At 41.3% G+C, this 12,193-nt stretch overlaps 1 protein-coding gene across 1 annotated transcript in view; it reads right to left on the reverse strand.

Moving 5' to 3' along the window:
* Positions 1-7,247, reverse strand: part of slc35f1 (solute carrier family 35 member F1) — a 531,713-nt gene extending 524,466 nt beyond the window's left edge. The window contains exon 1 of the mRNA XM_072499393.1: positions 6,933-7,247. Coding sequence (XP_072355494.1) covers positions 6,933-7,039 — 107 coding nt within the window. The 5' untranslated portion in view covers positions 7,040-7,247. The remainder of the gene's footprint in view (positions 1-6,932) is intronic.
* Between the last annotated feature and the right edge of the window lie 4,946 nt (positions 7,248-12,193).

Raw genomic sequence — 12,193 nt, forward strand, 5'->3', positions numbered from 1 at the left:
AACTTGCATTATTCTACCACTTATTCCACGTTCTTGATGCTTTATAATTACATAATTCTACTTTTGATTGCAGTGAATTCATCCAACATTGTGCTTCATTTGAAGGGGAAACAATATGCAATCTTATTGTTACCGTTGGCAGCACGGTAGCATAGTGGTTAGCACAATTGCTTCACAGCGCCAGGGTCCCGGGTTCGATTACCAGCTTGGGGCACTGTCTGTACGGAGTTTGCACGTTCTCCCCGTGTGTGTGTGGGTTCCCTCCGGGTGCTCCGGTTTCCTCCCACAGTCCAAAGATGTGCAGGTTAGGTGGATTGGCCATGCTAAATTGGCCTTAGTGTCCAAAATTGCCCTTAATGTTGGGTGGGGTTACTGTGTTATGGGGATAGGGTGGAGGTGTGGGCTTGGGTAGGGTGCCCTTACAAAGAGCCGGTGCAGACTCGATGGGCCGCATGGCCTCCTTCTGCACTGTAAATTCTATGATTTCTATGATTATAAATAACTAATTTTTGCCTTTTCGGTGCAGCCACATTCTACTGCGAGCAAACCTCTATTGTTTTAGCTCAGCCTTGAAATACCTGTGGATGTAAGTGAGGGAGTAGGCATGGTGAAATGAACAGAAATAGTGAGAAACAATTTAGAAATTGCTTAAAAAGTTATTAATGAAGTAGATTTTGAGTCAACTGAATCTTTCAGATTGCAGGAAGCACTTACATGCAATTTGTATAACACGATTGTGAGACTGTAGTCTTACCAACTCCATCATGATGTTCCTATTGGTGCAGACAATCAACAGCAGTCTTTTTCAAACTTTTTTTTCTCGGGATCCACTTTTACAAACCGGCGCACCTTCGGAACCTATGCCGGTTGACCTTCGCGAGACATGCCGGCTGGAGTCAGCAACCCATGCCGGCCGTCCTTCGTGACACAGCCAGCAGGTAGGCCTGCTTGGTCCTCACGATCGCTCTTGATTTGTCATTCAATGTTACATTTCTGCTAAGGACTTCAGCTGACAATTTAAGCTCTTTGAGAAATCCTTTGAGAAAAATCAAGAGGTTTGTCCTCAAACTCGCCATGCTGAGTCTTCAAATGCCTTTGAAGATTTGAGAGTTTTAAACTTCATTTGTCAGTACTTCTCTACATATAACACACATGGGCTTCGCAGCACGGTAGCATTGTGGATAGCACAATTGTTTCACAGCTCCAGGGTCCCAGGTTCGATCCCTGACTTTCCAAAATTGCCCTTAGTGTTGGGTGGGGTTACTGGGTTATGGGGATAGGGTGAAGATGTGGACTTTGGGTAGGGTGCTCTTTCCAAGAGCCGGTGCAGACTCGATGGGCCGCATGGCCTCCTTCTGCACTGTAAATTCTATGATCTATGATTTGCATTGGCACAATGAGCGCCATATCTCAAGAAATCATCTTAATGCTGCTTTATTCGTGATTTCAGTTTCTTCTTAATTGTGTGTTCACCAGAGGCCCTGGAGCTCTGGATACAGCTCACACCAGCACTGCCATGCTCTACCATGGACTCTCCTGAGAAGCTCTCTCCAGCAGATTTAGTTGTGAGATCCTGTTCTGTTTGTATCTCTGGCCCTCTCTACCTTATTACAAAATGACCCATCTATAGTTCTTAACCCAGTCTTGTTGCTGGCAGCTACACAATGGAGGATTCTCACTTCTATGGTTTTGCTCCCAAAGCATTGACGTACCGGGCGAATGACCTTCTCTCTGCATCTGGCAGCAAGGTTCATCTTTCATATGTAAAGACATGTTGCGGTGGCATTCCTTTTTTTACTTTGAAACTTTATTTCTAATACCTAAATTTTTCCAAATTTATGACTTCTTACTGCTAACAATTAAAATAACTTCAGTTGAACATGTGCATCCTTACATTTACACACAAACTTTGTTTTAAATATATTCCCATTTCTTTAGAAATTTAACTAATTATAGAAAAAAGTGCAATCTTGTTTAACTTGTTAACATGCACAATATCACACTATTTTTTACTGGTTCCACTGCATTGCACTATCCAACATCCAAGTCACCTCCTACTCCATTCTAACCAAAGCACTTACTTCCTGGTTGCCAGAGAGTGTTGACACAAAGTGATGACTGTAGGTTTCTTCCAGTGTTTACATATTGACTGGCCTCAGTAAATCAGTATTCTGACAAACCTGGCATGGCTTCTTCTCACTGTATCCACTCCAGTCACAGACCACTTCCAGACCAGTACAGGAGTGGGAGTGGAAATGGACATTGTGCTGGCCATTGAACGGATTAACCAAGTAGTCGCAGGTTGCATACTGCCAATCGGTGGTGGGGGACGAGCCAAGCAGCGCGCAAAGGGCAAACAATAGAGCGGAGCTCCAAGCTGGGGTGACCACTGTTAGCAGCGTGCCCACGTGGATGCCCGTCTGCCCATTCCCCATGCCCCCCACCGCTCTGCATGGGGTGACCAGCACACAGCCCAGCCTCGTGCCGCCTGCCCCCTCAATCACTGCAACCAATCGGGGATTGCCCGCAGCCGACATTCTTAAAAGCCAGTCGCGGCAGTTGGGAACTTCTTCCCGCAATCGGGAACGCCACAACGGGTCATTCCAGGACCCTCCCGACACCCACCCACGACCTACCTGCGGGTCGCGACCCTGAGTTTGAAAAACCCTGATCTACAGTACACATTGCAAAGTTTGTACAACAACCATTTATAACATAATTTAAACTTGACAATAATGAATGGAAAATCATACATAGACTGGAATTTATATCACACAAAGAATTGTGGTAAAACCTAATGCTGGAGGAGTCCCTGGAGCACGTCAAACCCTAATGTATACTTAGCTTTGAGTTCATTACTGTCACTGTACCCTGTGCTCCATTCTGACTGAGGGTAGAAATACATTATTTGACATTTTTGAAGCTGTCCAAACATACTACTTCAAGGCTTTTCGAATGGATTTGAAATTTTGAATGACAGCTAATCACACTGACACTGACAGAATCACCATGCACTAACTTGCATAGATTATGTAATTATCATTCTACAATCAATTTTCCGATTGAGTAAGCCAGGGATTCTATAGTGGATTTAAAAAATGGTCAGACACATCACATGTATTAATTGTACAGTAGTCTAATGGAGAATGGTTCAAGAAGACAAAATACTAAGAGTGTTTTATAAAATGACAATGCTTTATCTAAAGTGGCAATTGTTGGTTAAATTTTTACAAATGAGAGTCACATTCCTCTACAATACACTACTTTTCTCTAAAGCCTACAGTGATACTGAAAAATCTTGCAGTCAAGGATCATTTCCATTTTCACAGAAAATTGTGAATACTCTACTACAAAATAATTGCTTTAAGTTAACTGTTAGAAAGATACTGTTGTCACAAAGGATGTTATATAACTTTCCAACCAAGAGAGCTGAAATTAAATCTGTGAAGACACTAATTTATATCACACAAAGAATTGTGGTTAAAACCTAATGCTGGAGGAGTCTCTGGGGCACTTAAAACCCCAATATGTCTTCTCCAACATATAATATGCTTATTATACACCTTGGACTGATCAGCCTACTTGCAAATTTATAACAAGTCTGAATATTTTGCATTAAATTACATCAATCTAAAGCAGGCTTCCAATTTGAACATACAGATGCTATGTCAATTATTTTGCACTGCAGGAATGCACTATTAATCACAACACACAAGTTCCCCTTTTATTGGCATGCATTGTCAGTATATGAGGCAATAAGAACAAACAAAATCCACTTTGAAAGCTACCCTGTAAGAAACGCAAGCTTAGAAGAATCAAAGTGAGTCCATATTGGAGTTGTTTACTTTCGCAAAATCAAATTACCTCAGTTTTCACACACACTTCCTCACTGACCTAATGCTAAGAAAGTAGACTTGATTTAGTAACTTAATAAACACATTTATGCAGTTGCCCTTTTCACATACGTCAGTGATTTGTACAAATGTGACTCTTCTCAGTGTTTTACAGAATTATATACTATTTATCTGCTCATAAAGTATATGGACTTATTTATCATTCCTCTGAAAAAGCGCAATCAAACCATTGCATTTCTTCATAGAGTACACAAGAAAATAAGCTCAATGTATAAAAGCATTTACTTTCTTAAGAAAGAAGGAAGCCTAATTATGTTCCTCAGTCTTCATAAGGAATGCCACTGAGCCTACAACAAAGAATGTTAAGTCTAGACAAGCTTTTATATGTTACTGAACAATATGCTCAGAAATTTTTTTAAATCCATTGTTCCATCAACACAAAGAAGAAAGCTTATTTCTTGGTATAATCAACCAAACTGTCTCTAGACCTATTATTCAATTTGGAACAATTATTGATTGAGAAGCATGGCCATAGCTACTGCTCCCTTTCTTCTTCTTGATTATCTTCATATACCTACAAATGTGTACCTACAGAAGCATCCATTTCTGTAGCTAGTTTTTCCTGGAACAGGTTGCTAGCCTGTTGCCAGAGGCTAGAGCATTAGGGGTGCCACCCCGCATCAAGTGTGGCTGACCATGAGATGTTTCCACTCTTGTCACTTGCCATAGGCAGATTGGGAGGACTCACAGGTCGAAAAAGTCAACCTGTTTGGCCACATTATAAACTGTTATTTAGCCCCGAGTGGGACTTGAACCCAGAACCTCTAGCTTAATGGCAGGGACACCACCCACTATACCACAAGGCCTCCATGCTGCTGCCTTTACAGGTTGATAGATCAAACATTTACTAGTCTTGATACCATTAGTAAAGACATTCCAGTTGTAATTGTGCAACATTGCTCAAATTAGAGTCCCAAGTTTAAATACCAGTTATGATTTGCACATTATGCTCCTCTGGAATGCAAGTTTGCCAGTCTTAGCATGGTTGCCTGAGGAGCAGTTTTGGGGAGGTCCTCCCACACTGTTCAAGTCTGCCTCATAGAGGCTCAACCAAGGAGCAGCATTATATCATCTGTGCAACTATGTTTACAGGCAGAATCCTTTCGACCACATAAGAGATGTGAATACAAGAACTATCCTAGAGACAAGGAAAAAGAGAACCTAGCAAATAAATTACAAGTTGAAATTTTTAAGGAAAGGGTAAGTGAAAATCTATCCCCACACAAAAATTCTCCACCTCATTCTTGACTGTTGAATGCAAACTTTAAAGATCGCTGTGCCACCAAGTTGCAGCAGCTCTGTGCAAAGGTTAAGTGCCTCACAAACATTTATTGCAGCTCAGTATATAAAATACTCCATCCAACTAGTTAATAAAGCTGCACTTGAAATGTGATTTATCAGCTATTAGAACCCCTGGCCTCCAGAAATCTTGAATATCACTGCAGACAATAATCCATTCCAAAGACAAGTGTTCATTTTAGTTGGTCTGATTTCCTGACATTATTAAGGTTGACACATGGTCTTTTTTTCTCGGTCAGCGAATAAACAAACTGAGGTGTTTTGCAGGTCAGACTCACTGTTTTGGGAAATGCATTTAAATTTGAACTCCAGTTAATACCAGCCCAAATCGAATTTTTATTATCATTGGAGACATGTAAATGAGTGAGAGAGAGTCATCTTTATAAAACTTATTGATGAGGGAGCTTGTCAACTTGTTCATTGTCAACTAATTCTTTAATGTGCATATTTGGGTAGAATTGATTTATTCAATTTTCAGTGCTTGGTCAGGTTAACTCGAGTTAAATGTGAGTGTCCATTGAAATAACAAATCAGGCAGTTATGATTTTTTATAGTAAATTAGCTGAAATAGAAATGTAATAAAATGTGAAGAAAGACCTTTGAGGCAATGCTGAGAATATAATCAGAAAATAGTGCTTTTGGAATGATTCTTCGCATTCCCAACGTGTGTAAATGTTATCACAAAATATAACAGGATTCGGCATATGAAATAATCCAACGAACAATGGAGGTCTATCAGGGACTGCACGATTCATACACAGCCTTTTTGACATGGGTGAAATGTTATTTTTAAGTGAATTATACAAATGGATTTAAAAGTATCACACTGATGTAAGGGAAATCTAGATTGGGCAGATGGTGCAACCTTACACGATATCTCGCGGTGGCACTAAAATATTGTTGTATTGTGGTGGACTGGAGTGTTAGGAATACCAGCTACTATTTCGTTGCTGCTTTGGCATCTTTTGAATGGTCTATCATTTGCTTTCTGAGCTTTGAATTTGTGAGGAACAAACTGATAAGATTGCAGGTGGAATTTGCTGAGATTTTCTTCTCAGGCAGGGAATCCCTCATTGCCGCTTTCCAAGCCCGGTCTCCCGGTGCACTCTGCCAGAGCAGCAGATCTAGCGATGAAAGGGGGGGGGGGGGAATCTAGCGCACAAAGAACATCAATGATGCTTGCTGCCAGCTCTGGGTTTCACTCTCTCAGAAGATGCACTCTACAAAGTCCCAACTAATTTGCCATTCGACTCACGGAAGACTGAGGCGCAATATGTCTTTGAAGCAGAATTGAGTCTCCTTCAGCCTGAGCCAGTGTATCAGTGAACGAGGGCTGCTGAAGTGGGCTGGAGTTATGGAGGGGATGGATGAATGTGGTGAAACGCTGTTAACTAGCGGGCCACTTCAAACAGCTGGATGGCTGCATCACGATCATCAAGGAATTTGAGTAAATAGGGCGTTTCTGCAGCCACACAGTCACTCGGAATACCTGGCACTGTTGTCAAATAGAACCGAGGATGCAGGCGAATTATAAAAAAAGACGATTTCTACAGAATGAGTCGGAGACAACTTTTTCCCTTGTGGAGACTGTGGGAACCCGATCCAGCAGCTATTGAGTGCGAGTCTGACCACCTACATTGTTCACGGCGGTCTCTTCCAGGCACATTTTAGGGTGTGGGAGGTCCGCTCCGATGGGGAGGTTACTGGTCTGAGTCTTACCTTGTGAATACTTTCCTTATCCTCTGCAGCAGGGTAGGCGATGCGGCGATGGCTTCGGCTGGGATGTTCTCGATGGTAGCAACATGATTGCGCTGCTCGGGGATCATTGCTGGATTAAAATGCAGGGAACATCCTGCACCGTGGGGACCGATGGTAGGGGGCCGATTGCACGGAGTCCGCCCGCGTCCTCTTCCCTGCCGAACTGCTGCCGCTTCGATTCGAGCAGCGGATTGAGACAGGCACGGAAGGTTGAGGGGTTGCTGGCAGAGCGTCTGAGGCTGTTGAGCGAACACCTGCTCTGGGCGAGCTGAGGTTCCCATTCTCTCCGGCAGGGGGAGAAAGCTGCTCTCCATCCGCTTCGTCCGCTGACACCTGGGACTTGTAGTCACTTTCTGCTGGGCTGTCAGTTTCGACCACTCCTCTCCACAAGAACACGCCCTCCCAACAAAATGGAAACCTAAGCTCCCCAGCATCTTTCCGTTCATTATCTCCCACTCCCTTCCCCGTGTACTTTGCCAACTGTGCAATACAAGGTCTAATGAACTAACAGTCTAACTGCAATGCAAGGTCTCATAAACTAACAGTCTGTTATACTACACTTTGTTGTAATATGTCATTATTCTTTGCCTTGAGATCCAGAATGGTTTGATGAGTAGATGATAAACCAGCAATCTTTACATTGAAGCAAAACTAATTTATTGAATAACGATTAAATTAGAGTTCACAAACTCTACAGAGCTATAACTATTAATACAGTCATCTATAATCTAATATTAACCAATGATGATACTTCTCTCTAATCTATATTATTCCCTGAGCTGTGATCAATCCCTTTCCTCTGCTAACACTTAACTACCCAAGATTCTCTGAGATCTGATACTTGTACTGGGAACTGGCGGTGCCCTCTAGTGTTTGAATTACACTGAGATGTAATAATTAACCCTTCACTGGTATACCTATATACATATCATTGCATCCCCTTATTTTAACATTTCTTTTCTATGTACAACAAAGGAAAAAATGTATCATATTATTACAATACATGATATGTATATAACTTAGTGAAAAATCAATACTGAAAACAGAGTTCAACGTAAACACTTCACAAGTCAAATTTGTTTGGTTTTCTTCTTTTCCTTGTAGATCTTCTCAAAACACGAGAAAGTGACGTAGAAGTTTTTAGTTATCTGTGAATCTTCACGCATCTGAGAGTGTCAGAGTATCATGAAAAATACGTTCATTGAATTGTAAATCAATGTTAGACTGTTAGTTTATTAGACCTTTTATTGTTGTGCTTCTTGATCTTTAGTAGTGCGTGATGATTGCGCCAAACTATTGTTCTGTCAGCTGTCTGAACAATATAAGAACATGGTGCTGCTGACTTTAGCTGGAGTTGACCAACCTCCATCAGGTACTTTGATCCTGACAGTATCATCTGGAAGCAGTCGCATGTTGGTCATAATACATTCTCTGTCGTTCTCGCTGATGTTTCAACTTTTGTATCATCGGCAGATGATCTGGATTGGGTAGAAACAGAGATGGTAGGGTTGTTTTCAAATCTCTATTCATTAACATCTGTGCAGGTGACAAACCAGTCAAAAGAGGAGTTGCTCTGTACAATAGTAACACTCTATCAATATCTGAATGAGAATCTAAAGCTTTGTTAAGAAGTTGTTTGATGATTTGAACTCCTTTCTCCACTTTACCATTAGACTGTGGGTAATGGGGTCTCGACGTGATATGAGCAAAGTTGTATTTTCGAGAGAATTCAGCCCCTTCATTGCTGTTGAAGCACGGCCCATTGTCAGACATGACAGTGGTTGGAATACCATGTCTGGCAAATGTTTCCTTACTTGCTTTAATAACATTTGGATGTGAGATCATTTAACTTCATGCCTTCGGATAATTCCAGTCATAGTCGATTATCAGAACATAGTCATGGCCATTGAAGTGTAACAGATCTATACTAACCTTTGCCCATGGAGATGTTTCCAAAGCATGTTGTTGTAGTTTCTCCTTGCATTGTGCAGGCTGAAATTTCTGACATGTTTCGCATCCCAGTACCATATCAATGATGTCACGATTGATGCCCGGCCAGTACACAGCTTGTCTTGCCCTTCGCTTGCATTTTTCAATGTCAAGGTAACCTTCATGAATTTGGTTGAGTATCATGGGTCGGAGAGACACTGGTATAATTATCCGATCAAGCCAAAGTAACAGTCCATCCACAACTGTTAAATCTTCTTGAATATTCCTGAACTTGGAACAATGCCCTTTCAGCAAACCATTGTTGAGATGGTGGATGACTCTTTGAAGCACTGCATCCTTCTTTGTTTCTTCACAGATGAGGTTGATTTTCACACCCGAAGTAGGAAGGTTTTCAGCACACAGCTGTACTTGAGATTCTACACGCTGAATGAATTCGAAAGGTTCACTTTCTGAAGTGATTGAACATGATAAACATCTGCAATTATCAAGTCTTTTCCCTGAGTACAGATGAGGTTGAAGTCGTATCTTCTTAGCTTCATCAATATCCTCTGTAATCTCGGAGTCATATGAAACGAAAATCGCTTATTGTCACAAGATGGCTTCAAATGAAGTTACAGTGAAAAGCCCTAGAAGCCACATTCCAGCACCTGTTCGGGGAGGCTGGTACAGGAATTGAACCGTGCTGCTTGTTAAGTAATGGATTATGAGACATTGCAATTAGTTGTCTCATTTATGTTAAGTATCCATTAATTGACACTGATATGTAAAGGGGCTTCAGGTGGCCTCTGTCAGGTGATATGTAGTTAGAGTTTTGTGCAAAGTCTATTGGAATGAAATAAATGTGTGTTGGTGAAAAAGGAACAGAATTTTAGACTCTTCATATCACAGCAACTATAACGTCTAACAATTGGTAGCAGAGGGTGGTTGCTGTGTAAATGTGAAGGGTTGAAAGATACAACTTTTCCAGATCAAACCAAGGAGTGAGTGAGAAAAGAAAAAAAGGGATATATGGCTGAACCGAGGACAAAGATGGCTGGATATGACTATCCTCCCTTATATTCTGAAAGGGAATCGTACGACCAATGGAGAAGTGCAGTACTTATGTGGACTAAGGTAACTGCTTTGGGAAAGAGAAAACAAGGTATGGCATTGGCTCTTTCTCTACCATATGGCAGTAAAATCCGAAAGAAAGTGCTTTCTTAGCTGGAATTGGAAGAGTTAGACTCAGAAGAAGGTCTGGAGACTTTATTACATTATATGGATAAGATTTATAAGAGAGATGACTTGTTAAGTGCGTATGAAGCATGGTCGATTTTGATAAGTTCCGGAAAATGGAGGATAGCGCCATGGAAGACTATATAATGGAATTTGGCAGACTATATAAAAGGCTGCAGAAACATAACCTGGAATTTCCACAGTCTGTGTTGGCCTTTAAATTACTTGACTGTGCTAGAGTGAGCAACATGGATAGGCTCCTGGTTTTGACAGGAGTTCAGTTTACTGATAAGGATACCTTATTCAAACATATGACAAAATCTTTACAAATGTTTCTGGGGAAACATTCGATTCCGATGGCTGTGATGACCCAAATAGGTCAGCCTGCAATAAGGCAGAATATGGAAGATACACTACTAACAGGATGGCGAAATACTATGGCTACGAACAGGGCTCAAGACTATAGAAGTAGACCGAGACAAGGAAATTATGAAGACAGAAACCCAGTTAGAACCTACAATAGGAAGATGAACCCCAGAAATGCACGGGGCATGTTAAATCGATGTTTTCGATGTGACTCTCAATACCATTATGCTTTCAACTGTCCAACTCGTTTTGATAGAGTGTTTGAAGCGACACATGACACGGAAGTGTCAGAAGAGGAAAAAGATAGTGACCAGAAAGAAGGCATTGTCCTATTGACAAGCAGTTTTACGCCGGTAATGAGGGTGTTGGTTGCAGAATCCTTCAACTGTGCTGTATTGGACAGTGGCTGCACATCTACTGTGTGTGGAATTGACTGGTGAAAATGTTATCTGGACTCCTTGAATGCTGAAAATTGTAACAATGTTAAGAAATTTGAAAGATCCACAAGTTTCAGGTTTGGGGATGATAATACTCTGAAGTCGCTGAAAAGAGTGGTGATCCCTTGCAATACTGCCGGAGTGAATCATTTCATTAGCACGGATGTTGTATCAAGTGAGATACCTTTGCTTCTGAGCAGACCGTCGATGAAGAAAGCACACATGAAACTGGATATGGAACAGGATAAGGCAACAGTTTTTGGAAAGACGGTGGACTTACAGTTTACACAGTCAGGACACTACTGTATTCCATTACTGACAAATAATATTTCAAGTAGAGTGGTTAAGGATGTGTTAATGGCAGTTGAAAATGGGACTTTAGCTGATAAAAAGCTTGGGGTATTAAAACTGCATAGGCAATTTGCACATCCGTCTCCTCGGAGGCTGAAAAATTTATTAAAGGATGCAGGGGTAAGGGATGACGACTATACTAAACTGATAGAACAGGTTAGTGACCGCTGTGAAGTTTGTAGGAAGTACAGAAGGACACCAGCATGACCGATAGTAACCCTACCTTTGGCCAGGGATTTTAACAACATTGTGGCCATGGACTTTAAGATCTGGGATAAAGCAAATAATATATTTATTTTGCATTTTGTAGATTTAGTAACCAGATTTAGTCAATCAACGATTGTACGAAGTAAAGAAAAGAGAGTAATTCTGGATCAAATCGTGGAAAAATGGATAGGGACAGGAATGGGTCCACCGGCAAAGTTCCTTACGGACAATGGGGGAGAATTTGCTAATGATGAATTTAGGGATATGTGTGAAAACGTGAATATCAGAGTTATGAATACGGCTGCAGAAAGCCCATTTAGTAATGGTGTCTGTGAAAGAAATCATGCTGTCATCGATGACATGCTTCAGAAAATGTTGGCAGATCAACCAAATTGCAGGCTAAATTCAGCTTTAGCATGGGCGGTACATGCAAAGAATTCATTGCAGATGGTTGGGGTCTATCGACCTTATCAATTAGTGTTTGGTAGAAATCCTAAAATTCCATCCATTTTGGATGGCCAGCCTCCAGCTTGGGAGGGGACTACAATTAGCTCTGGTTTTGCTGAACATTTAAATGCATTACATAGCAGTAGAAAAGCTTTTTTGGAAGCAGAAGTCTCTGAAAGAATTTGCAGAGCTTTAAGACATAACGTACGGCCATCAGATGCCGTTTTTCAGCATGGAGGCATGGTATAC

This window comes from Scyliorhinus torazame, chromosome 4 (assembly GCF_047496885.1).
Source record: "Scyliorhinus torazame isolate Kashiwa2021f chromosome 4, sScyTor2.1, whole genome shotgun sequence".
Taxonomy (NCBI): Eukaryota; Metazoa; Chordata; class Chondrichthyes; order Carcharhiniformes; family Scyliorhinidae; genus Scyliorhinus; species Scyliorhinus torazame.